The following is a 26,134-nucleotide window of genomic DNA, read 5'->3' on the forward strand; positions in this document are numbered from 1 at the left end:
TAAAAAAATAACTTTTACTTATATTTCATTCTAAACTTTTATTTTTTTATCTTATAAACAGATATAGAAAATATAAATGAAGTTATAGTTTTATGTAAACCTCCTCTACTATTATTGCTTTTTTTTTTTTTTTTAATTAAAGATTTGTCGTAAAAAATAACCAAATTCTAATGTGAAGAGCAATCGTAAAAATGGATGACAAAGTTAGTAAACTGGTGAATGAAATGGGATTTCAAAGGGCAGAAGCAATTATGGCTTTAACAGAAACAAATGGTAACATAGATTCAGCCATAGAAAATCTTTTACAACAAAAATATGCTCCTCCGCCTTATTCAGACATTGAAAGTTGCAGTGTTACTTGTACTGTAGAATCACCTGATGGAGGCAATTCTACCTTTGAAAAAGTGTTCACATCCTCCAGTTTTGAAAAACAACTTTTTAATACTGCTACAGCACCTATGGACATACCTGCCGAGTTTGCTTTACCATGTTTGCCTCCACCGTATGAGAAAGTTAACACTGTAAATAAAGTTAGAGATTGGGAAGATAAATCCAATGTTTTTCATATAAATGAAAAAACAGCAGGAAGCTTACCTATTGATTTAGTAAAATATGCCCAAAAAAGATGCTCTGTTTGTTTCAATGAAATTTCAACATTGGCTGAGGATGGAATGAAACATATTGAAGGAGATATTGTGCAGCAAAACTCCAATGTAATAAAAATACAGATTAATAATTTAATTCTTATTTTTCACTAGCCTTTTTTTATACATATTTTGATCATTATATTGAACATATAATTACTATGCATTTGAAATGCGCATAAAATGTTTATATTAGATAAAGCAATCATTCCCTTTTTCTTTGTACAAAATATATCCACTAAGCTATAACACTATTCATCTACTATTTGTGATATATTTCTCAAAATTCTTTTCAATATTCTTTACACTTGTGATTTTTCTACATTTTGAAATTAATAAAATCATTTTTTAACAATAAACAAGAAATGTACTTAAAAGATAGTATTAAGTTCAAAAATATTTAAACAGGCTTTGGAATGTATGTATTTTCTAGCAGTTCAACTATTTACATCTAAGATTCTTATCAAATAGTTTTAGGTGGTTAACAAAATCATTACATACAGCATAAGCTTGATCTCCTAATGGACCTGCTTTTTTGTCTGTATATGAAATTAGATGTATCACTATTAACTGTTATAAGCATATTCATATATTGTTTTATATATAAGTATATTTGTAAGTATTTGTATGTATGTATGTATGTATGTATGTATGTATGTATGTATGTATGTATGTATGTATGTATGTATGTATGTATGTGTGTGTGTATGTATGTATGTATGTATGTGTGTATGTATGTATTATATATATATATATATATATATATATATATATATATATATATATATATATATATATATATATATATATATATACACACACACACATATATATATATATACACACACATATGTATATATATATATTGTTATTTTCAGTATTTCCATTACCCATGCTTTACTAAAAAATATGGTCCAAAATGTGCGTATTGTTGCTTTCCGCTTTCACTCCCAGACAAGGATCATGAACTTTCTGGACAATATTTGGTTTATAAAGGTCGTGATTACCATGTTGAATGTTACACTAAGTATGCTGGGCCAAGGTGTTCTTACTGTTGTAATGTCATAGTAGAAGTAGCAGGTGGAGAGTATAGTGGAAAAAGAATTGTTGATGGCTTAAAAGAATATCATGTAGAATGTTATCAGAAAAAAGTGTATGCTATCTGGAGAGCTAAAAACTCCTAAACAAATAAGTTTTGTTTTCCTTCTTTCTTTTATTCCCTTTAATTTGTGCAGTATGAAGAATCAGCTTTAGTTTAAATGTTTCTTATATAGCTTTAGACATAAATTTTATTATTTTCATATAAATTTTTCTGACTAAATATATTTTTTTATTTAAATTTTCATTATAGTTTTTATTGTTTTATATAAATTTTCTTGTAAATTAGGGTTGTTTTGAAAATGTTAATCCTTTTATGAATTTTTAAGAAATAACTTTTTAAACTTCTCATTTTCTTAAATGTGAAAAGCATCCCAGAAGAATTGTTTTTAATGAAAGCAAAGGAGTTTTTTTAATCAAAAATCACATATTCTTGCATTAACAGAACTTAATACAATAGAGAGAGATCCTGTCATTAATCTTTGAAATAGGTTTGTAAATTTCAACAACATCCAGTTTGTAACTTCTCTCATTTTTTCAATATTTTTCTCAGACCCTGTACATATTTAAAACATATTTTTATTACAATTGGATAAAAAAAATCCTTAAGATTCTAAAATCATATCATAACTATTTTCAGAAATAGGAAGTGTCCTTTGAGCCAACCCAAAAGTAGGTGTCATCTTTCACTCCATGTAAGTGGCACTAAATGGAGTGAAAGTTGACACATTCCACTGTCCAGAAACTTTAAGACCCAGCTTAAAGAAAACTTTTTAAAAAAGAGTTTTTGATTTGGATTCTTCATATGAAAAACATTTATACATAGAAAACTGCTATCTATGGTAAGCCATAATCATACCCTACTTCGATTTTCACTAGTAAAAAAACCATCAATTGTCTTATCATGCGACAAAATTCAATGAATGTGTTAATATTAGAAAATCATTATTAAAGTGTGATTTATCAATCTTGAAGGAATACAGGGTGTCCAAAAGTCACTATCTGATTTGTTTTTCTTATAGCTTCTAAACTAATCACTTTTTCTGCATTTAATTTTCAGATAATTGACGATAAGCAAAAAAATTTAAAATGGATAATTGCACTCAACAACAACATACTGTAATAGTATTAACGTATGCAAGGCCGGATTAAGGGTCTTGGGGGCCGGGAGCCGAAAAATATTTGGGGCCTCATTCCTAAAAAAGTGTATTTAACAATGAATGCAAAAAACATAAGATTACTTTTTTATTTAAATAGAAACTTTTCTTGCTTTCACATTTGCAAAATCAATTACAACATCTTGAAAATTTATATTTTTTAACAGTGTTCTTTCAATTGTCATAAAACAAATAGCATTTAAACGATCATTTAACATTGAGGAACGGAGATCATTCTTAACTATTGCCATTTTTGAAAATGCTCTCTCTGCACTACAATTAGTAATGGGAAGAGTAAGAAAAATCCGATATGCGATGTAAACATTGGGAAAAACTTATTCTAACTTATTCCTACGAATTGCTTGTAAACATTCAAGTGCTGATGTATTCTTCTCATTTGACAATTTCTTCATTACTTGTTGATGAAATGTATGAAACATTTCCTCTGCCCTGGTTTCCTCGGCTTTCTAAGTGTTTAGCAAGGAATGGATCAAATTTTGCTAAGAACTCCAAGGCCCCGAGAAAATTTCCATTACTGAAGTCACCTATTTCTTCTGAATCACCTCTAAGAGCTAGACCTCGAATGCACAAATTCATAGAAAAAAGCACGAGGATAACAGAAATGCTGTTTGCTTTCTGTGCCTCAAAAAAGTATCAAGAGAACTGACAGTTTTTTTAAAAGACACACTTCAAATAGTTTACAAAAAACTTTGTTTTTGTGGATACAAGAGCTCCTTTAGGAATCTTTGAGTCATGTAGAACTGCAATTGGAAAATGTGCAGAAGGTGAAAAGGCCAATCACCCTCAATTTTTAGATTTCACATCAATAAATTTTACAAAATTGATAAGAACAACCACAACATGTAAGTGTCTAATCTGTAGAATTTCAAGAGTAAAGAATAATCACTCTTATCCTATTGCTGCAAGCTCCCCACAAGAGAACTCCCCGAAAGAGAGAGTTATAGAGAAAAGGTAACATGTTTTTTTAAGGTTCACAGGGAAGTGCCCAATCAATGTACAAAGACAACTCTTCGTAAAAATTTGTTTTTGAAATTGCTAGAATGGACGAGATTTCATCAGAAAGAATTGCTTCTGATGTGATTGCAAATGCATCTTCTTCATCTCAGAAACCATTAGATTCATCATCATGAACAGGGCAAATAATTTAAAACAGTCAGCAATAACATTATTCAAAAGCACACACAATCTAGTTATATAATTTCAATATCATTGTATTGTAATTTAAGTTACATTGATAGCAATGACCCTAAAGAATGGTGCGAAAGGTTAAAAACAAAAAAAAAGTAATTTTTTTGGATTGCATTCAATTTACTTTTTTCAAAATCAGGGATCTTCCAAGTCTTTAAAAATTTCATCTTCTAGTTTCATACTTACTGTTTATTTTTAGGGTCTTTAAAGTCTCAAAAAATTTCAAGCCGAAGTCCTTGCCTCTTGCTTCAAACATGGCTCAAAAAAAGGCATTAAAATACTGGGATATTAAAAAAGACATGAAAACCCTTGCATCTACTTTAAAACATGTCTTGGATAAGCGTGTTGTGGAAAAAAACTTTCATGCCAAATTTATTGCACTTGATCAACAGTTTTTAAAAGACTTTTTGATCTCCACTGTTTCTATTACCACAGATCAAGGACCTTTAGCCAAAACATTTGGTCATTGCCGAAGTTTGAAAGAATCAAAAAGTTACCCAACGCAGAGTTACAAGCAAAAACCACATTGCGAAGCTTGCTATTGATGGTTGAAGTGGTTTTTTAAAAGTCTGTATTGGCATTGTTAATCTTCAGCCAACAGAGGATATAAATTCTACATCTTGCCAGCATTATCTGAACATGGTTTGTAAGTTTGGAACCCTAATATCAATCAAATGCTCTAAGAAAATCCTTTAAAAGGGTGATGAGATTCAAGGTAAAGAAAGACGAACTTTCAAAAATATATAAATAAATGAATTCTTTTTCCGGGAGAAAGCATTAACATCTTTAATGATTTTTTAAAAAGAGCAACTTGTTTTGTTTTAAAACTTGTATCCAACAATTTAAAAAATGCCTACATTTGCTAAAACACATGAAGAAAGTTGAAAATCAGTCTGTATTATCTGTGTAAATAAAGGTGACCAAAAATTTCGCAAAAGTTATAAGGGTAAAATTCTTCAACTATTTCAGAAAGATGTCGACTTCAATAATGAGAGAGTGCAATTAGCAACATGTGTTTCCTGCACATCCAATCTTTCAAAGTTCTGTGGTGGTAAAACAAAAGTTGTGCCTCAACTTTACAACTTTGAGATAATTACAGTCAAACCTCTTACACGTTTTTCTACTGTCTGTGAATGTTAGATTTGTAAAGTTTCGAAACTCAGAGCAAAAGAAAAGTATCCGCTGAGCAGAGTTCAAAACTCAGCACCAAAATTTACAAAGCAAACCTCACGAACTTCTAAAAACCTTTGCACTAAGTGCTCTGTCAACTATTGGCTGTAAATTTCCAGCATACTTGGAACTCGCCATGAAAATCTGAGAAGAATGACTGCCGCATATCCCATCCCAGCAAGCACACAACGTTGAGACAACGTTGAAATAACATTAATTGATGTTGATCAACGTTATTTCAACATTGTGTGCTTGCTGGAATTGGAGCAGGACAAGTAGCAACAGCAGTTTTTGAATCAAAAAATGCATTTCCCAATGGTACAATTTAAATCTCACTGACGGAAAATACAGAAATTCAACTTTGTCATAGAATCCAACTTCGTTAACACTCTTAATGACCAGCTTGCATCATATACACTTTAAAGACTAAGTCTTATGTAATGCAAATTTTTTTTCTTGGGCTGAATATCCCAGTGGCACCAAGAGACCATGCTATTTTTTTCTCATGTTCGTCACTTTATAGAACGCAAGAAGCAGCAACATTCACTCAGCAAAGGCAAAGATACAAAAGTGCACCAAATCATCCTCAGCATAGGATCAATCTTAAAAATAATTAAGTCGGCTTTAATAGCAAGCATATTTAAAGATTATTTTCAAAAGATTTCCCCAAATTTCATCAACTGTACTTTTTTGTTTGTATGTAACTTAGTCTACATTCCTTAAAGTGTTGTCGCTATGATATTTATGAAAATTATAGAATTAAAGACATAATTGGATGAAAGCGTTATGTCGCAAAAATACGTGGATGAAGGCGTTATGTTCCCATAACGCCTTCATCTGTATTTGAAAAATAGCGTTTTTAATGGATGAATGTATTAAAGTCCCTTAACACTTACATCCGCGTTAAATCGTGTTATGGGTGAATTAATATGTGACATAACTCCTTCATCCACTGTGAAAATCGTATTTTAGCACATTTTTGTGCGGTGTCATTATGTTCATGTGAAAGAGCGTTACTTAACACCTTTATTTGTGTAAAAAAGTGGAATTTTGTATTTTTGCGACATAACGCCTTCATCCACTTATGTCTTCAATTAATTGAAGAAAATAACCAGTTCAAGAGAATGCCAAATAAAAATTGAAAACTTAAAATCAAATTTTCTTTATCGGATGTTGTAACCAAATTTCTGCAATTGCATTTTTGGAATCTTGGAGGTGTTTATTTTCATACCTCAAGTAAGTTTTTTCGAATTTTCATTCCAAGAACCAATTTCTGACACGTGCCTTGATTTGTTACCTAAGTTACCTAAATGCCTTTTCCTTAGTTGTTTTCGGTTTAGTTGTTTCAGTTGATAAATTCCGACTTTTTCACCCTCCTTAGTACAGACAAATCTCTTTAAAAATACATCGTAGTTTAAAAGAATAGGGTATATCGAAAATGACTGCGCGTTTCTCTGCTTTAATTTCTTTTTTTTTTAATATACTACTTTCACCCTCCGTCAATTTAACGTGGAATTATCTAAATTATTTTAAGTTATTGCTAATTATTTATAATAATTAGTCATAGCTTTTTAAACTGAGAAATCAAAATATCGAGCAGGGTAGATACGTGTACAGTCTGTGTTATTAAGTTTAGATTCTCTACTTGTAATCTGCAGTATATTGGTTTCCTATATATATCCAGCAATTTTTTTTTTCTTTTAGTTAATATTTTAAGAATGCAAACCAAACAAACACTAAAACCTTGACGGAAATAAAATAAATACTGTATCTGGGTTTATCCTAGTAATTGAGTTTTTTTTATTTTTTTAAAGATTAAGGTATATAAAAAGACAAAGATTAGATCAAACCTGGAAAATAAAAAAATCAGTTATCAATGATAAATTTGAGAGTTAGTAAAATAGTAATTTGGATGTTTAATGTGATGAAATAAGCTCTTCAACTTAAAATAATGAAATTCACTTTTCAATTTTTTAAATTTTATTGTAATTAATGACATCTAGACAGGCAAAGAAGACATTTAAATTGCATTGAAATGAAGTATGGATGTACCCCTACATTTCTAAAAGTTAGAATAGACAATTTTTTAAATAAAAGTTTTGTTTCTAAAATTGTCATAATTGCAAACTAAAGTTGTTTTTTTCCTCGTCATGTTCTTTTTTGTAACATTCTGTTTAACAATCTTTCTTATATAAATGTGCTTTCACTTTGTTACTACTGTGGGTTGAAATTTTGCAACTTTATACATTTTTTTTTATACTTGAAATTAAAATTATAGCAATATTTATATGAATTCTTCACATTCATATGGAATACATGAATACTAATTTTATGTTTTAGTGTTTTAGTAACAAAACTATAATGAGTTTGGCTAAAAAATATATTATCTAAGAAAATGTATTGGAAAAAATTTTCACCATCAGCAACTTCTACCTCTAATGAATGGACAGTGGAACCAAGAATCAGCAATTCTGTTGTCAGCAAACAGTCATTTAGAGGAAATAGAATTAAAACTACAAAATATACTATACTGACTTTTATACCTAAAAACTTGTTTGAGCAATTTCATCGTTTTGCTAATGTATACTTTTTATTTATTATAATACTAAACTGGATTCCACAAGTTAATGCTTTTGGAAAAGAAATTGCAATGTTTCCTCTTATTTTTGTACTTGCTGTCACTGCTATAAAAGATATATTTGAAGATAGACAGAGATATTTATCTGATAAAATGGTGAACAATTATACATGCAATGTCTATAATAGGTAAGTTTATTGTATTATCGCTTTATTTTAACCTATAAATATAATACTTTATTAATTATTTTCAATTTTTATTAACATTTAAGTATAGTTAAAGTGATGTGAAAATAATGATAGTTTTGATATAGTCCTATTAATATGCTTTTTTTTTGGCCATGTAAATCTTACAAATATTTATCAAGTTTTCATAACTTTACAATGAGTAATAATTCAAGCTATGCGTTCTGTAGGTTTAATGGGGATTTTCAGAATCTTAGATAGTAGGCAGTCACTTAATCTCACTCTGTATAGAAAATGTAAACTAAGTCAATTTAAACCTTTGTTAAAGTTAGGTAAAACTAATGCTTTAAAATATAACAACACCCATAGAAATTTCTGCCGATAGGTGATACCGATGTGCACCAACAGATGTTAAAAATTAAGCATTGGTATTTTTAATTTTTAATTGTTTTGGCTAATAAGACCCTACAAATGTCATCTTCTTTAGGCCAGCAATATAATAGACAAGGATAGTTAGAATATATATTTTATTTAAGAATCTTTATTTGGGATCATAAACAACTCCAATCTATAATAATATCTCATAAATGCAGAACATAGTTTGATGTCCTGATATCAGGCTATGATATTTTTCAAAAAAAATATTGCATATGATATTTACTAAGAGAATGGGGTATTTGCCTTTTGCAAAGTACTTGCCTAAAACTAATTATCTTTTTCTAGAGTGGTACATACTGGTGGTAAATACTTTTACCAAAAGTAGTTTTTAAATCTTTTGTTTAATAAGAATACAATTTGGCATCTTGCTGCTAGCTATATACTATATTTCATTGAGCTAGCAGAAATGCATTATCTATATCTCCATTTAACACTTTTAATATTATTTTTTTAAAAATGGGTCACTAAAGACAAAGATAAAAATGTTCATTTTTGTCAATCTAATTTGTTTTCACATGATAAAATTAGCTAAAATAACTCTTGATATTTTAGAGGATAATAATAATATATATATTCTTAAAAATATTTTCTCTTTAATTTTGGTTAATCAATGTTAAATGAATTGACTTCTTGGAAAGAATCTCCAGGCTAACAATTAAAGAAAAGGTGTACTATTAGTGATTATTACAAATAGTACACCTTTTTCTTTAATTGTTAGTCTAGAGATTCTTTTCAAGCAACAAACAATGTGCATGAATAATTCTCTAAAAATATTTTATTATGCTTTGAAGATATGTTTAGAAAGTTACATTTTGTTTGTTAGTGATGAAGCTAAGTTTGTGTCCAGTAAATGGAAGCACATAAATGTTGGTGACATTGTTGAGTTGAAAAGTGACTCATTAATTCCTGCAGATATGTTGTTACTATACTCAAGTGATGAAAATGGCCTTTGCCATGTTTCCACTGCAAATCTTGATGGTGAAACCAACTTAAAGCAAAAAGAAATTCCAAAGGGTTTCTTAGAGGTAAGTTATATGTATCCACTTTAAAAAGCACTTTTATTTAGAAATGTAAAATATAGAACAAAGAATCTGACAAAGACATAAAACACCAACATAATAATCAGCCACAATATGTAATCTTTGCTCATCAAAAATAATTATAAAAAACATTTTAAAGAATAGCATGTAACTAAGTCATTCTTTGCAGAGAATAAAAATTGTCATCTGAGATGAAAGTTCTTTTCCTGATTTCCACTATAATAATTCTGTGTTTTTATCTATGGCAATGAAACCACAATAGTTGCAGTTGCAGTGATTTCTGTACAAGTTATTTTAGCTGCACCACAGTAGTGATTGTAACAATTGCCAACAATTAACAAAAAGATATTGACAATAACAAATGATATATCTCATTTTCAGCCAAAATTACAAAATTACATGTATTGTATCTAGGCAACTTTTTAGGTACGTAGGCTATTTAATAGGGCAGCAGTTACTTGAACAAAAACAGGAATCGGTGAACAAGTATAGACAGTATACGACAGGATTGTTGAGGAAAATTACTGCATGTAGCTTTTTTAATGGTTTTTCTATGTTTTATTCTGTAACAGTTTTCCTTTTTTTTTTTTTTTTGCTTTTTAAAAATATTTTTAGTAGTCAAAAAACAAAAAGTTGTGTTCTTACCTGCAGACACAATATATATGTTGTGTGTATATTTGTTGTTTTACAAGTAGGCAATATTTAATATTTTTGACCTTTTGACCCTTTTCACATTTGTATATACTTCTGTATAGAATTCTGTTTCACCTATGATTTTTTTAAAATTCCATTTAGAGTACTTTAGTTAAAGTCATTAACTAATAAATGATACTAACTAATGAAATTTTTATTTGTCATTTTGACAGAAGTGGTTCAATAAGTGTTGTTGAATACTATCATATGTACACACATTCGTAGTCTGGTTATGGTTTAGTGTAATGATAATTTATTTTTATACAGAACGATAACGTATTTTCTGTTCGTGATATCGATTTTAAAGTGAAGTGTGAAAAGCCAAATAATTTACTACATAATTTCTGTGGATATATGTAAGAAGCATTTTTTTTTTTTTTTTTTTTTTGTTTTTTTAATATAATGCAAATTAAGTCAGACATGAGAAACTCAATGTTTTTCATTTGTTTTCAAAAAAAGTTTATTTGTTAATTGTGCATATATTATGCTGTTTTTTCTTTTTTCATCAATTCAATTATCAGTCTTCATAAAAATGGCAAAGAAACAGGTTTAGATCGAAACAACCTTTTGTTGCGTGGATGTGTTGTGAAAAATACTAATTCTGTGATTGGCCTTGTTGTTTATGCTGGTATATTAAACTTTTATTTTCATTTTTTTGAAAAAAGGGATTTATTTCCCTTTTATATTTTAATTAAACAACTTCTGAATAATAATTTTTAAAATAAAAATTGGGTTTAGAACCAATAAAAATCCTCAAGTGAAGTCCATTCCATGATGTACAGTGATTTAAAAAACATGCTATGAAGAAAATTCTTATCTAAATTTAATGTCAGTATTAAATCAGGAATTACTATTATGACTGATTGTTTTAAGATCAAATCTTGAATCTCTGGTGCTCAATAAATAATTTTTAGTTCATGTCTTAGTAGAGAAGAAAAAATGTATATAATTTCCTTCTTTCAAAATAAAGAAAGATTTTCTCTAAGTTAAAGTAAATTACTGATATTTCTCTGAAAATTATTTACTTTGAAGGTCAGCAATTAATTTTTAAGGTCTTTTATTGCTAACAATATTAAACTAATGAACTCTCATGTTTTAACAGTTATGAGAAGTTCCTCTTAACTTTTCTAATTCTTTTATTTTAAATCACTAAATTAAAGTGTTGATGTTTTAATATTGCTTAATAAATAGTTAAATATCAAGATTCCATTAGCAACAAAAATTAATTTTCATACAATATATGAATAATTACAATTTATTTTCATGTAAGTTTAATCTGACATCCGATAGTCCCATAGTTTTCCTAATTTGCCACTCCAATAATTAATATTCTAATAGTCTAATAGCTCAAAAAATTTGGTCCAACAGTCCATGTCCAATAATTCAATAGTTCAGAAAAGAAGAAAAATTTTTGAAAAAAATCTTTTTGCTGGGTTTTTCAAAATTGAAAGAATAGCTTTACATTTACACTGAGTACAGTTTCTTACATACAAAGTTTAACAAATAAAGTACAACTAAAGCAAGGCATTAGTTGAATTTATTTTTACATACATAATAAATCAGCGTAGTAAACATAAATCAGCATAATTATTACCCTTAAAACAAACAAAATCCAATGCAAAAATTCCTTAAATTAATTTATTTTTACATACATAATAAATCAGCGTAGTAAACATAAATCAGCATAATTATTACCCTTAAAACAAACAAAATCCAATGCAAAAATTCCTTAAATTAATTTATTTTTACATACGTAATAAATCAGCGTAGTAAACAAATAAACATTGCTATTTGAAATGTTGAATATAAACAAGAATGTAAGCATAATATATGACTGTTACTGTAGGAAATATATGTAGTACCATAGGAAAGTACAATACATAAGATATAGTATGACTGGAAAAAAGTTGCTTATTCACCATATCAAAACACTAAGATCACTTGTCTGCCCCATCAGGTGCCAATCTCTTAAGTTTGCTGCAGAACAAATCCAGATGTATCAAATGTTGTAACAAATTTTAAATCTGCACTTGTTTATAAAAATTAATTTCCTACATATGTAAAAGTTAGGAATAGAAAAATTTGACAGTTAGATAGTTGAAGTCTGATATTTGTTTTTAGTCTCTATTGAAAAGCAGAAGTCTGATGTTGCTAGTTGAAGTCTGATATAAGTATTAGTCTAATAGTCTAATTTACTTTAGTCTGGTTCTATCAGATTATTAATTATTGGAACTTCTATTGCAAGTACCCACCTCTGTTCATATCATCATTCAATTGAATTGATTTGTTTAAGTTTTGATAAAAGAACTCATGTATATAAAGATATCTTTTTGAAGTTTGAGTTGTTTATTTCATGTAAGCTGAATAGGTATTTATAAATGTTTAAAAAAAAAAAATCTGTAAGAGCTTCTGTTAATTGTTTGGTTTTCTTAAGCAAATAGTTGTAGAAATAAAGAATAAATGGTATTTAGCAAAAACCTATGTTGGATTAGGCTAGAAATATTACATTTTATTAGAACTATATCATATCAATAAATGTTTTTCAAACGTTTTTCTGAGAATTTTTAAATATATTTGAAAACGGTAGGGCATGATACAAAAGTTATGCTTAATAACAGCAGTCCACGTTATAAGCGAAGTCGTTTGGAGAAGGACATAAACAAAGATGTATTAGGGTGTGTGTTCATTCTTTTTGTATTCTGCACAGCAGGAGCAATAGGTAAGTGTTTTTCTATGATTACATGCTTGATGATAAATTGTTGTTTATCTTTTTTACTAAACATTTCTTAAGAACATTTAAAAATTGCAAACTTCAAAATTTTTTTAAAAATCTCTGATTCACAGCCTAACTAACACTCAATCAAATATGATTCAATATGAAGAAATTAAAGTACATGAAAGGTGTCTCATTTCAAAAATGTGTAATGGTTTATTAATTGAAAAAATTTTAATTATTGCTCTTCTTATTTTACAATAAACTATATGCTAAATGATTGATTAAATATTCTCCAATTATTTTAGCTTTATTGTAAAATTCATTATAAAAATGTAGTTAAAACAATTTGATTGGCTTATCTGAAGTTTTTACAAGCTCTGTAGTTATATCCAATTGTCAAGAGAGTCGTTTTCCATACCATTTTATTTAAAAGACTATTACATACCCAGATTTCTTCTCTTTATTTAAGTACTTTTCAACAAGTCTTTAAAAAAGTTTTAAATCACAAACCAACTATTTTTATTTGTTCTGAAAGAATTTTCTGAATCATTAAGGTCTTGATTATCTGATTCACTGTGGATCTTAAAAAAAAGAATACAACTCTGATCAGAGTGAGCAACTGGTTGGGTAGTGGAGTTCAGATATCAATCTTTTGTATTGAAACCATGAGTGCTGATTAAACAGAAATATTCCAAATTTTGCTAATCTTGACTCACAAAATGCATGAGAAGCTCATTTCTTACCCTAGCCTTAATATATAGCCTAAAATACAAGAAATATAACATTTTAAGAGGAATGTACACATATAAGTAAGAGAAAAAATTACTTAATTTCAGTGCAAATAGAGTTATTTTATTCCCTTTTTTTAATATTTCAGTCTCAAAAAGGTTTCCTAATGAAGTATTATATGGGGGTTACTCATTAATTCCACAAGTTATGTAAAACTCAATATGTGGTTTAACTGAGATATTTATGACATTAGTAGTAAAAACTAAGAATTTTACTATTATTGATTACAAACCTACTTAATGTAATGCATTAATAGCATTTTACAATGTTTTAGTGCTGGAAATAGTTTATTCTAAATTAATTACTTCGTCAAACATTTTAATAACATTTTTTTTTTTTTAAATAGTTGAATAATCAACTACATTAGTTAGGTAATTATTGTCTTTTTTGTTTCAGTTAGTTACGCTTTGGATTTCATAACTTTATTAATCAAACAGAAAACAATGAATAACACACACATCCATGTTAAATTAATAGACATAAAAAAATTTAAATAAGAACTTAATTTTACTAATTCTAAATGTTTGTAATTGAAATTTAGCTTGTTAGTTTAGATGGAAACAAAAACAGTCTCAAATGCATTGGTTTGATTGAATCCCTAATCAATAAATTGAAAAAAGACTGGACCTCTAATCAATAAATTTTCTCCTCTATTTTAGCAAAGCATATGAAATTTAAATTAAACAAAAGTGCAAATAAACTAAACTATAATTACAAAAAAAACTTGTGTGAAAGATTTGAGAAATCATTAAAAATGATTTCATCAGCATACTGAGGCTCAAGTCATACAAATAAAAAATTTTGTAGAAATATTGTGTTATTTAAAAGTTTTGAGTACAAGTCTAGACTAACTATATGCCTTAATAATGTATACATAGAAACTTTATTCAATGTCTATTCTAAATAAATGTTTTTCATAGAAAATGTTTTCAAGCTTCTGATCTTTAAATGCTCCTCAAGATTAGTTTTTTGATGAATTAAAATGCATTTTTAAAACTCTTTTTCAATTCTGGAACACTTTAATTATATAAAAAATTTTTCTATTGTTTTAAAATTCTGTAGGTTGTACTGTTTGGACAAAGGAGTATCATTTCTTTGAAACTATATTTTCTACTGATGAAGCTAAAGCTCCTGTTTATGAAGGGCTTTTGCGATTTTGGACATTTATTATTGTTTTACAGGTTTATTTTTTTACTTATATAGTAGTATTGCTTTTTAAGTTTTTTTAATTGAATTTAGTTTATTAATTATGGTTATAATTATTTGAAAGGTGATTATTCCAATATCTCTTTACGTTTCTGTTGAAATTGTAAAACTTGGTCAAGTATACTTTATCAATCACGACAGAGAAATGTTCTATGAGAAAACTGCACAATATCCTATCTGCAGAGCTACTAATATAAATGAAGATTTAGGTCAAATACAGTATGTATTTTCTGACAAAACTGGTACTCTCACTGAAAACAAAATGGTTTTTAAAAAGTTTTCAATTGCTGGAGTTCTTGGCACTCATAACCCTGGTATGATTACTTTTGTATTTGTAAGTTATATACATCACTATGAAAAAATATATTCACTCATTAACTTTGATACTAGTAGTTAAGTGTGCTAAACAGATCAACTTTTTCTGATAATTGGGAAAGATGTTTTAAACTTTTATGCATTACAATATTTTAAAATAGTTTCTAAACAATTAGTTCAGCAATTAACATTCAGTAGCACTGAACTTTAGTTTTTAGACTAGATTAGAGCACTTTTTTACTCATGTCAAAAATAATTTTAAATGAATGAGAACTTGAAAATCATTCCAAAACACACTCTTTGTAATTCTAATACTAAGTTAGTGGTTTCAATTGATAAAGAATTCATAATGGTATCCAAAATTTAAAAAAAATAAGCAGCTGAAGTTTTTAGTTAAGGTCAGAACTGAGTGGTTTAGTGATTTCTCAAAACTAAAACATTTAAAACCTCCTTTGTCAGTACTTTTTATCACTACAATATGAGCTATAAGGTTATTGGAGAATTAAAAACAGATATATATTTGCCATTAAATACAAGATATAAAAGAAATTTTTGATTTTTAATTGATTGATTTTTATAGAAGAAGCTTGTTTTTTGGACTTTTTTGATTAAGTGGTTAGTAGTTAGTAGTCAGTACACTATCTGACATCTAGCTAAATACATAGCTGCAACTGTTTATTTATTTAAAAATCTTGTAAGCTAAATCAAATTTACAGTAAAAATGAAATCTGCAGCAAATATGTAAAAGATCCTGCTGAATTTAATGGTTAACAAGTAAGATTGTTTGGTACTAGAGTGCCTCTCATTTTGTTCCTTTAACAATGCATAGTAACTGTAGTAAGTTTCAATTAGATACAATAATATTTACTTCTCAACTGTTTGAAATATTTTCACACAGTTTTGCATATTGTCATTGTTATGACAAAAGTCTGAAAGTACAATTTCATTTAAAATTAAGTTATTTTAACACATTAAAAAATCGTTTCTGTTGAAAACAATAGTAATTTGCAGTTTGGTTTAAATTTCCTAAAATTTCAGTAGACAAAATATTAGGAGTTTTAGTGAATATTGGTACTCTATTGGCCAAACTAGCAACAAAAGTAAACTGGTTTTTGATTTAAATAATATTCTGGACAAATAACACTCTTTAGCATTGAAAAGTCAGCTGAGCAATGAGTGGCCTGAAGAGGAGTGGCCACAAGTAACAAAAATAGCAGAAAAAGTTTCATATTTTAAAAGCATTGCCTTGTGTTGAGCTACTAGAATATGCTTTTCATATCAATAACATGTTTGAAGAGGGTTACAAGTAAGAAACTGTAAAGTGACATATATATTATAATGATTAATTAATGATAATTAGTTCTGTACTTTCTTTTTATCCTAAAATAAAGTTGTTTGTTAAAGTTGCCATGATTGTTGCCATTTTTTTTTTTTAAAAAAAAATTGATCTCATGCATAGTAAGTGTAAGTTTAAGAATTATTAGAAACATTTGAAATACAAACATTTAAAGTACAACCACATTGAAAAAAGGTTGGATTTTGTGCTATGATGTTGATTTCCTTTTTTTTTTATTGAATTTCTTTTTTTATTGAATTTCTTTTTTTAGGAATATTTCATAACTGTTTTAATATTTAATATTTAGGAATAAATAAAGAAGAAGGAGAAGCTCTTTGCAAAAGAGATGCAAAGACCCTACTTTCTAATTGTGACCCCACATTTTTTAATGTATGGGATGAATTTTTTACTGTGTTAACCATCTGTAACACAGTTGTTGTATCCATGCAACCTGTTGGTACAAAGGCATTGAGTAGCTCACCATTGTTATTAGTGAATGAAGAACCAAGTTCTGTATCAAAGCGCAGATTTTCTTCAAGTATTATCCAGAATTCACCACGTACTATTAACGGAAAAATAAAAAGGACAAGAACATTACCAGACATAACACTCGATAGAAGTATTGATGATGTTACAGAAGAAGATAGCATTGAGTTAAATGATTATTTGCATGCACCACCTCGAGTAAGAATGTTTTCCAAAGTGATAACTGATAGACTTTCTCGAAGCATAGAAAGCATTAACAGTTGGCTTAACTACGGTTTAGTCCCAAACTATGAGTTTGAATCACCAGATGAAGGAGCATTGGTAAAAGCTGCATCTTTGTATGGCTACAAGCTAGCAAATCGCACACCAGAACAAATATTTTTTGCAACACCCACTGGTGAGATAAAAATATTTGACATTCTTCATATTCTTCAGTTTGACTCTCACAGAAAAAGAATGTCAATTATAGTGCGAGACGATGCTGGTATTATCAAAGTTTATAGCAAAGGTGCAGACTCAGCATTTCTTAACTTTCTAAAGGAAGGCCAAGGTAAACTTTTTATGCAAATTTTTGTCCTTGCATATATTTTTTTAACTTAAAAAATATATAAATATATAATAATTGACTATATAACTAGAAAACCGATCAAATTACACAGATATTAAGCTTAACAAATAAGTGAGCTATGGTGTGAGCTATGTTGTTTTGAAGTTTAAAATCTAATTTACTCAAAACAATAAAAATGTAGCTTGATTGTTTTTCCAGTGTGGTCTTCATATATATATTTGATTTAATTATACATATATTTTTGATTTGTTAAATTTATAAATTTTTCCAAACATAAATAAAATTTATTTCTAGAGCAGATTCAAACAATTACTGATCAACATTTAGAGGAATTTGCAAAAGAGGGATTAAGAACTCTATGTGTAGCAAAAAGAGTGAGAAAATTTTCAGTTACATATTTTGTAGAACTGTCTTTATAATTATATTTTTATGGAACTTTGAAAAAACTTGACTTAAAATTCTCATATCTTTAGGATCTAACAACTGACCAGTACAACAGTTGGCTGGAAAAGCGTCGAGAAGCCGAGAGATCTTTGACAAACCGTGATACACTGCTTGCTTCATCTGCTGAGCTTATTGAAACAGAATTTCAATTATTAGGTGCAACAGGTATACAATTCATCTATTTGAAGCAAGCAACCAAAAAAAAAACAATTAGTTTTGTTGTTTTAAAAAAATTATGGAATGAAATATTAATTAAAAGAATTAAAAAATGTGTTTTTTTGCTCCATAAACATTAAAGCAAAAAAATTTTAAATTTTGATTTGTGACTTTAGCTATAGAGGATAGGCTACAAGATGGTGTTCCAGAAACAATAGCTAGCCTACGTTACGCTGGAATTAAAGTATGGATTCTGACTGGTGATAAACAGGTATAGCTTGATTGTATAAAAACAATTGTTAATTCTGCTGATATTATTATTAGAATAGCAGTAGTATAAACTTTTTTTTTAATATACTTTTGTTATTTACAAGATAAATGTTTTGTTTTAAATTTTCATATGAATGTAGATGATTATATATGATGCAAAATGCTGATTGTTTTAAAATATTCATAGGAGACAGCTGTAAACATTGGTTTCTCAAGCAAACTAATTGACTCAAGCATGGAAATAATTACCTTAAACTCAAAAGATAAGGTAAATATTTCTTCTGCATGGTCCTAAGTAGTATCTGAAATCTGTTGTCAGTTCTAAAGAACTTTTGGCTGAATTTCAATTTTGTTTTACTTTGAATCTACTACACCTAAAGATTACGTTTTTCAATCAAAAAAATTTTTATGTAAATTAACTTGAGAACTTGTTGATCATGTGTCATATTGATACAGCTTTTGAATATTCATTTCAATTAATCTCTGGTTTCTTCTTATATCCACTTTTTCAATCATTTTAAAACTTTCATCCTTTTTGTTTTGTTATCATTTTAAGTTTAATTTAAGCTCTGTTTTTACTTTATAACACATTTTTACATAATTTCTCCTTTTTTCAAAGATTTTGTTAGCTATTACTTCCAAGTAATCACTTTATTTAGGAAGAATGCAATGAATTACTTGACCAGATTCAGCAACGGATAAGCTCTAATTGGCCAGAGTACAGTATAGTAAGTAATCACCCAAGAAGCAATACCAATACAGGACGACCACCACTCGCATTGATTGTGGATGGCTTCACACTTACATTTGCTCTAGAAAAACCTTTAGATAAAAAATTTGTTGAAATAGCTCAATATTGTGAATCTGTGATTTGTTGTCGTGCAGCACCATTGCAAAAAGTTTGTTATTACTGTTGTTTATTTTATCTCTAAATTAGCTTTTCTAGGGTGTTACTTAAATAACATACCTTTGATTTACTTAAAACTAACCCATTCTTAAACCCAATATTAACAATTTCTCAATGTATAATCAAATCAAACAAAAAAAGCTAGTCAATTTTCTGTAATATAGGTTGCTGTCTAGCGGAAAAAAATGTTGTGTAGCTATTGCAATAATCAGTGATATTCCTAAAATAAATTTTGACCTCCAGGCCTCCATTAATTTTTTATGGTCAATTTGTTAAATTGAACCTGTAACACTTTTAATCTTCTTACAAATAAGTATTGTTTCCCCAATATAGTCACAGTATTACAAATAGCACATTTAATCTTTAGTTATCATAAACACAAATGACATTGAGTTAATGACACATGTTTATAGGTTTTTGGCAAAAACTTTAGAAAATGAATTGGGTAATTAATAGTCTTTTTCCAATCACATTTAGATTTAAAAAATTGCTTTCAAGGATTTTCAAATGTAATTAGTTTTTTAAGAATTTGTTTAAATTAGATTAAGAATTAGATTAAACTAAACTTTGCCCTCCAGATGTTTAGGCCCCCAGCATCTTCAGAGGTTAAAGTCCTGGAGGATAGAGGCCTAAAGTTTCTTAAAGCCTACCAAATGCTGATTTTAACTAAGTCTTGAATTTATTTATATAGCAGATTTAAAATTGTAAAAAAACTCTTTAGGCAGCTGTGGTTAGTTTGATCCGTGAAAACCTCAAGGTGATGTCATTAGCAATAGGCGATGGAGCAAATGATGTTAGCATGCTGCAAATGGCTGAGGTATTTATCAATATCTTTTTGTGTTCAATTAAAGTAATTTTTTTAATATAATTGTTCAAACTTTTGAATATACTTCTTTATAATAATTTTTATTGCAATTTTCAGATTGGCGTTGGTATTGCTGGTGAAGAAGGGGTTCAAGCTGTGATGGCTAGTGACTTTGTTCTTGGCAGATTTTGTTTCTTACAGAGGCTTCTCTTGCTTCATGGTTTTTGGTGCTATGATCGCACTGCTAGAATGATTGTTTATTTTTTCTATAAAAATGCAGTAAGTGTAAAGCTTATAATAAGCCGACTTATAATAAACTTATGTAAGATAAGCAAAAGATATAAGATAAGCCTGAAATTTAAGTTATCTTTTTTTTTAGATGTTTGTCTCATTGCTGTTTTGGTATCAACTTTATAATGGCTTTTCTGGTTCAAATGCCATTGATGATATATCTCTTATTCTTTTCAACCTAATTTTTACATCGTTACCTCCAATTATATCTGGTATATTTGATCAAAGTCTCACTGCTGAAGCTGTTATAAAAAAACCATTACTTTATCAATGGGGGCAGTTTGGCAAAGGATACTCACGAAAATTGTTTTGGGTTTCAGTTCTTGATGCAGTATATCAAAGTTTGGCTCTATATTTTATTACTATGTACACTTATGTTGAACTTCCTTATGGGATGCTTGTGGTTGGAATTACATACCATCAGTTGGCTGTATTAACTGCAACACTTCATATAGCTATTGAAACTCCAAATTGGGTAGCTTTTTATTTATAGTAGTTTATGTGTACTTGAAGTTTGAATATAAAAAAGATACTAAGTCCAAATTGAAGTGAAATGTTTTGTTGTTAAACAAAGCTGGTTCTTCACCTATTAATTGTTTGCATTATCCAAAATTACCTTTCCATGCTTTTTTTATACTTTCTCTTATTACTCATCCATCATGATGAGTTTTTTGTTGTTGTTAATTAAAACTATTTTCAAGAAGTAGAAATCCATCAGTAAATAATTGGAAAGTTTTTCTCTTGTAGACATGGATCCATGGAGTCATTATAATCGGAAGTGCAAGTATCTCATACTTTTACTTTTTAATTTTTTGTATCATTGATCCGCTTATTAACATGTATTGGAGTGTCTATGAAATTATGTCTTCATCACAATTTTGGCTGCTCAGTCTTGTTTGTCCAATAATTGCCCTATTGCCAAGGTTTCTTTTTTTTTTTTTTTTTTAATTTAACCAAATCAATGTAATTTATGTTAATGTTGCTTTTTAATGGAAGGAAAAACTTTGTTATGCTAATTATAGATTTAAGAGTTTCTTTTGTATAGATTAACTTACCACGCATTTGCCAATACACTTAGACCCTCGATCATTCAATTGGTTAGGAAAAGTAAAATCAGCTGATATGTTTATTAAAACTGATTATGAAAAGTAATACTTTTAAACTAAAGTCAGTTGGGTAAATGGTTTTGTCTTGTTCCAGTAATGACTTGCTGTAAAAAAAGGTAATTATGATGGATCTCAACATCTATTTGTGTTTGGATAGTTCCAGTTACAGCTTAAAATGGAACAATAAGATGTATAAATCACCTATATGGTCCTTTTTTGATAACCAAAATTAATAATTCAGAAAATACTTTATATTTATTTATGGTTTAATATTTATACAGAGTATTTTTTTTAACTGTTAGAAATGTTATAAAATGAATGGTTCTAGGTTCTTTTATGGTTTAATTTTGAGGTCAATAAAAATGTGCGCAAAAGGGATTTGTATTTGTTTCGTTTTAAATGATTTTTTCAAAAATTCTCAAAGGTTTTTTTTTGTAATTTGATTTTATCAATAATTACATAGTTCACACTGAAGCTTTAACACAGGACAATAATTCTGTTGCTTTATTGTAAGCAAGTAAGATTTTATAACCAACTTTAATTTTTATTCATAATTGACCTGACATTTTTTATTATGGCTGTTATCAGAAATGGGAAAATGCATGAAAATATTCATTGGAAATCCTTGTTACAGATGACAATATATATTACAACAATAAATATTTATTATTTTTTTAAAAGCTTTTTTTTGTGTTTTATTTTTATAGCTGCTGAAAAATCTCAATTCTATTATTATAATGACATCTCTATTATTCTTCTATTGTGGCTAATGGTAGTTTATTTGTGTTAACACAACATTGTAAATCAATGTTTTATTTTGAAAACAGTGAAATTATTTTTAAATTGTAAAACTTTATGAGTTGTTAAAAGATGTTTTTGCAAAGTAGAAGAGAAAGTAAACTGGAATCTGTGCAAAGTGCTAAAAGTGCTAACATTTATCATTTATTACCCACAATAATCTTGTTAATAACCAGGTACACAAAAGTGTGCTTTCTCTTGGTTAATTTTTTATTTGATCTTATCACAAATCTATATATGTTGTTATATAATTTAATATTTAATTTTTATATTTTGATTTCTTTTTTTTTTTAATTTGTGAATTTTCACAGGTTTTTTGTTTTATTTAAGATCAAAGAACTTTTTTTTTTAAAAAACAATCTTAAAAAAAAAACATGGTAAAATTGAGGTTTTGACAAGTCTCTAATAGATTCCAACTGATTTTCTTCTTTGCAACCTTTCTTTTTTCATTCAAATTATTTATTTGATAATTGTGTACCTACATTTTTTTAAATATTTTATAATCATTTTTTGCACTACAGGTATCTTGTACCTATTAACAAAATATATCAAATTTAAATGAGTTTTGAAGACACTTTATGTTGATCATAATATTTTTTCTCAAATATTTTTTGATGAATTTAACAGCCTATAAATGAGTTAAGAATGTAAATGAACAAAAGTAATGCAGATGAGTCAAAAAGATTTTTTAAAAAGTACATACATTTAGAGAGTAAATATCAAAGAACATATATTTAAAAAGCATATATCAAAGTATACACATTTAGAAAACATATATCAAAGAACATATATTCAGAAAGCATATATCAAAGAACATAAATTCAGAAAGCATTTATCAAAAAACATACATTTAAAAAACGTGTATCAAAGAACATACATTCAGAAAGCATATAGATATATCAAAGAATATACAGTTCTCACTTAGCAGATCTCACTTAGTGAAACAGTAAAAATAGTTCGTTTTTTTGTTTACTGAGCTAAATAAAAGTTATATATAAAAAGTAAAGTTCTGATGCTTGTTTTCCTGACTGTTTTTCAAATAAACTTGTTTTTATTAATTTTTTTTTTTTGCAAATTTCAAAAAAGAATAAGGATTTATTATAAGTTTTGAAAATATTTTAAGAAATAAGTTTTTTTAATAGCTTGAAAATTTCTTTTTTTTCTTTTTTTTTTTTTTAAACCATTTAAATCATTTGTGCTTTGTTATTTTTGATAGGTAGCTGTGTAATCATCTTTAAAGATTTAAAGTTTTTCATAACTTTTTATAATTTATATTGAACGTTTTTCAGTCAAATATTTTAAATTTACTATTATGCCAATTTTGTACTGTACAATTACCCGTGGCACTACAATTCTTGCAAAACATGCCAAATGTTCTGGAAATTTCCAAGAGGTTACAGAACACATTCTTGCGAAGATAGCAACTAATGTAGATGCAAAAATGACTTACACACAAACTGGGTCAGAATTTATATAAAGAACTTTCTGTTTGATATGAAATTTTTTAATATTTAAATTTTTTTTGTTGTTTGATTTTGTTTCTTTTTTCCTTACTTTTAGTTATTTGTTTCATTATATTGTTGAATCTGGTATCATTTATCTTTGCATAACTGATGAAGTAAGTCATAATTTGTTATCTATCTCCCTCTGAATGTACACATTCAATTATTTTGCAGGCATTTTTAAATCAGTATTTCAAATAACTGGAAGTTAGAAAGATTAGTAATTGAAGAAGAAGATTGATAAAAGTATGATAGGGTCAAATTTTTAGAAATACAACATAACAATTATACAAGAAAATTTTATCCACTCAACTTTTTGTCATCACAAAAAAAAAAAAACTGTTTTCTTTAACTTTTACTTACATTCTTAATTTTTATCTTTTAAACCTCACCTCATCTGAAAAATTTATTTATTAAAAGAATTCTGCATAAAATTTCGAGCAAATTTTTCTTTAAATAGAAATTTATCTTATTAATGTCATCGGTCCCGAAAAGCTATATTTACAAACATGCTCTGAAATCGAATGCACTACAATCTTTTGTTTTATAGGCATTTGACAGATCAAAGTCGTTTACGTTTCTACTCGAAGTGAAAAAACGGTAAAAAAAAAAAAAAGGTTTTTTTTTGTCCAAGATTCTACGATACTTTTTTTTTTTTTCATATTTTAACGAGAAATTCTTTGCAAAAATCATTGTGATACTATTTTACCTGTAAATAATTTTTTTTTTTTTAAGTTTTACAAAAACATACCAGCAACGAGTTGATACTGCACTTCCATTTGCAATGCAAAGCGAGTTCTCAAATGTTCTTGCTAGTGAAATGGTTGGTAATTAAGTTTCCGATTTTTATGCACTGGATGTTGAAGTATCGTTAAAATCTTTTTTTAGGATTTTTTTTTTTTAATGATCACGTAAAAAAAATCGTTTTTAAAAATGACTGCTAAAAATAGAATAGTAATCTATTACATTTAAATGTTTTAATTATTTAAACTGCTTTTATCAAGTTAAAAAAAATTCTGAGGATAATAAAAAGCTTTGTATGTTACGAGCGATAACCATGATTAACAGCTTGAAGCGTGTTTTTGTTGAATGATCTTCAATTTTTGTTTAAGCAAGATTGGGTGCAACTATTGCAAAAACCTGGTTTTCTTTAGAATCGTTTTTCAAGTCCACTCAAAAGCGATTCTATTCAAACAAAAATCGTCGAAAAAGAGATAAATGAGCTAAAGGGAATAATGATTAACAATATAGGTAATATGGGTCTTTTTTAGTATTGTGCATCTACTTACTCTGCTAAAGTTCGCTAAATTATATTTGATTAATTTTCAGATACAATTACAAGAAGAGGGGAAAAATTGGAGCTCCTTATTGAAAAAACAGATGATTTAAATGCAACGGTAAAATACATTCGAAGTTTTGCATTTTATTTTTTTTTTTTTTTTTTTTTTTTAAAAAAAAAGCGATAAGGAAGAAGTAGTGTTTCTTTCTATATATATATTACTGCTGTATTATATTGATTTACATATTATGTTACTATTAATTATATTGTTATACTATTATATTACTATTGTATTATCATATATTTATATTATCCTTACATTATATTGCTATACTATTATACTACTATTATATTACATTATTATACTATTTTATTAACATTATTTAGATTACTATACTATTACGTTCAATTTAGTCTTTAACGTTCAAAAAATCCAGCAAAACTTTATCAAGAGCATTATTCATGAAAAATGTCAAGATAGGAATTGCAATTGGTGTTTTAATTTTGGTAAATACTTTGACATTTTTAATCTGTTTAGTAGATTTACTTTATTTTTCTATTAACTGCAATACTCCCTACAAATGTTTTTCGATTTTTTTTTTATCATGATATAAAATGTAAACAATACGTAATTAGCTTGAACAAGGGACTTCAGTGCTTTAAATATTTTCGTTGCAGGTAATTATCTTGATTATTATATTTGCTTCGTGCGGTACGAACTGGAAAACTTGTAAAAGTTAACTTCTTGTTCGATTGTTTTTTGTTGTTTTTTTTTGTTGTTTTTATATATATATATATATATATATATTCATAAAGTTCAGTTATTCTTTTGCAACCAGAATGGCTTCTTTCGATAAACTTTTAGTTCTAATAAAGCATTTGATTTTGAAATGAGGGCTTTCACTTATTTTCTAAAATGTAATATTTCAGTTCATTTTTTTTGCGCTT

General features: G+C 27.6%; 3 protein-coding genes across 4 annotated transcripts; all 3 read left to right on the forward strand.

The window, feature by feature from the left end:
• The first annotated feature begins 146 nt into the window (after positions 1 to 146).
• Positions 147 to 1,977, forward strand: LOC145192986 (uncharacterized). Its single transcript, XM_080070360.2, has 2 exons — positions 147 to 713; positions 1,523 to 1,977. Exons 1-2 carry the CDS (start codon positions 192 to 194, stop codon positions 1,826 to 1,828), a joined length of 828 nt encoding a protein of 275 aa, XP_079926486.2. The 5' UTR covers positions 147 to 191; the 3' UTR covers positions 1,829 to 1,977.
• Positions 1,978 to 7,619: 5,642 nt separating this feature from the next.
• On the forward strand, positions 7,620 to 21,904 carry LOC145198493 (phospholipid-transporting ATPase VA-like). Its single transcript, XM_090080660.1, has 18 exons — positions 7,620 to 8,044; positions 9,303 to 9,504; positions 10,480 to 10,568; positions 10,734 to 10,840; positions 12,800 to 12,931; positions 14,780 to 14,898; positions 14,988 to 15,237; positions 16,882 to 17,610; positions 17,923 to 18,002; positions 18,102 to 18,237; positions 18,405 to 18,499; positions 18,686 to 18,766; positions 19,158 to 19,397; positions 20,127 to 20,222; positions 20,328 to 20,489; positions 20,590 to 20,976; positions 21,249 to 21,424; positions 21,547 to 21,904. The coding sequence occupies exons 1-18, from the start codon at positions 7,674 to 7,676 to the stop codon at positions 21,620 to 21,622; spliced, it is 3,528 nt and encodes a 1,175-aa protein (XP_089936786.1). The 5' UTR covers positions 7,620 to 7,673; the 3' UTR covers positions 21,623 to 21,904.
• Positions 21,905 to 23,650: 1,746 nt separating this feature from the next.
• On the forward strand, positions 23,651 to 26,076 carry LOC145187493 (vesicle-associated membrane protein 7-like). Of its 2 annotated transcripts, none has more exons than XM_080063904.2 (8): positions 23,651 to 23,866; positions 23,966 to 24,023; positions 24,458 to 24,507; positions 24,643 to 24,730; positions 25,062 to 25,158; positions 25,237 to 25,304; positions 25,601 to 25,693; positions 25,865 to 26,076. In XM_080063904.2, exons 1-8 carry the CDS (start codon positions 23,718 to 23,720, stop codon positions 25,925 to 25,927), a joined length of 666 nt encoding a protein of 221 aa, XP_079920030.2. In that variant the 5' UTR covers positions 23,651 to 23,717; the 3' UTR covers positions 25,928 to 26,076. The 2 variants fall into 2 exon arrangements, with proteins under 2 accessions (XP_079920030.2, XP_089936801.1); XM_090080675.1 differs by having other exon boundaries at positions 25,823 to 25,882.
• Positions 26,077 to 26,134: the final 58 nt, after the last annotated feature.

The sequence above is a fragment of the Hydra viridissima genome, unplaced genomic scaffold, assembly GCF_058129835.1.
Source record: "Hydra viridissima isolate aposymbiotic clone 2 unplaced genomic scaffold, HvirCarnegie_v1 scaffold_2, whole genome shotgun sequence".
Taxonomy (NCBI): Eukaryota; Metazoa; Cnidaria; class Hydrozoa; order Anthoathecata; family Hydridae; genus Hydra; species Hydra viridissima.

Excerpts from the sequence above, each read along its gene's own strand:
- LOC145192986 (XM_080070360.2), top strand. The coding sequence starts at position 192 with ATGGATGACAAAGTTAGTAAACTGGTGAATGAAATGGGATTTCAAAGG. Across the intron at positions 714-1,522 it reads TTGTGCAGCAAAACTCCAAT|TATTTCCATTACCCATGCTT; the intron begins GTAATAAAAATA and ends TGTTATTTTCAG.
- LOC145198493 (XM_090080660.1), top strand. The coding sequence starts at position 7,674 with ATGTATTGGAAAAAATTTTCACCATCAGCAACTTCTACCTCTAATGAA. Across the intron at positions 9,505-10,479 it reads TTCCAAAGGGTTTCTTAGAG|AACGATAACGTATTTTCTGT; the intron begins GTAAGTTATATG and ends ATTTTTATACAG. Across the intron at positions 21,425-21,546 it reads ATAATTGCCCTATTGCCAAG|ATTAACTTACCACGCATTTG; the intron begins GTTTCTTTTTTT and ends TCTTTTGTATAG.
- LOC145187493 (XM_080063904.2), top strand. The coding sequence starts at position 23,718 with ATGCCAATTTTGTACTGTACAATTACCCGTGGCACTACAATTCTTGCA. Across the intron at positions 25,159-25,236 it reads AATAATGATTAACAATATAG|ATACAATTACAAGAAGAGGG; the intron begins GTAATATGGGTC and ends ATTAATTTTCAG. Across the intron at positions 25,305-25,600 it reads CAGATGATTTAAATGCAACG|TCTTTAACGTTCAAAAAATC; the intron begins GTAAAATACATT and ends CGTTCAATTTAG.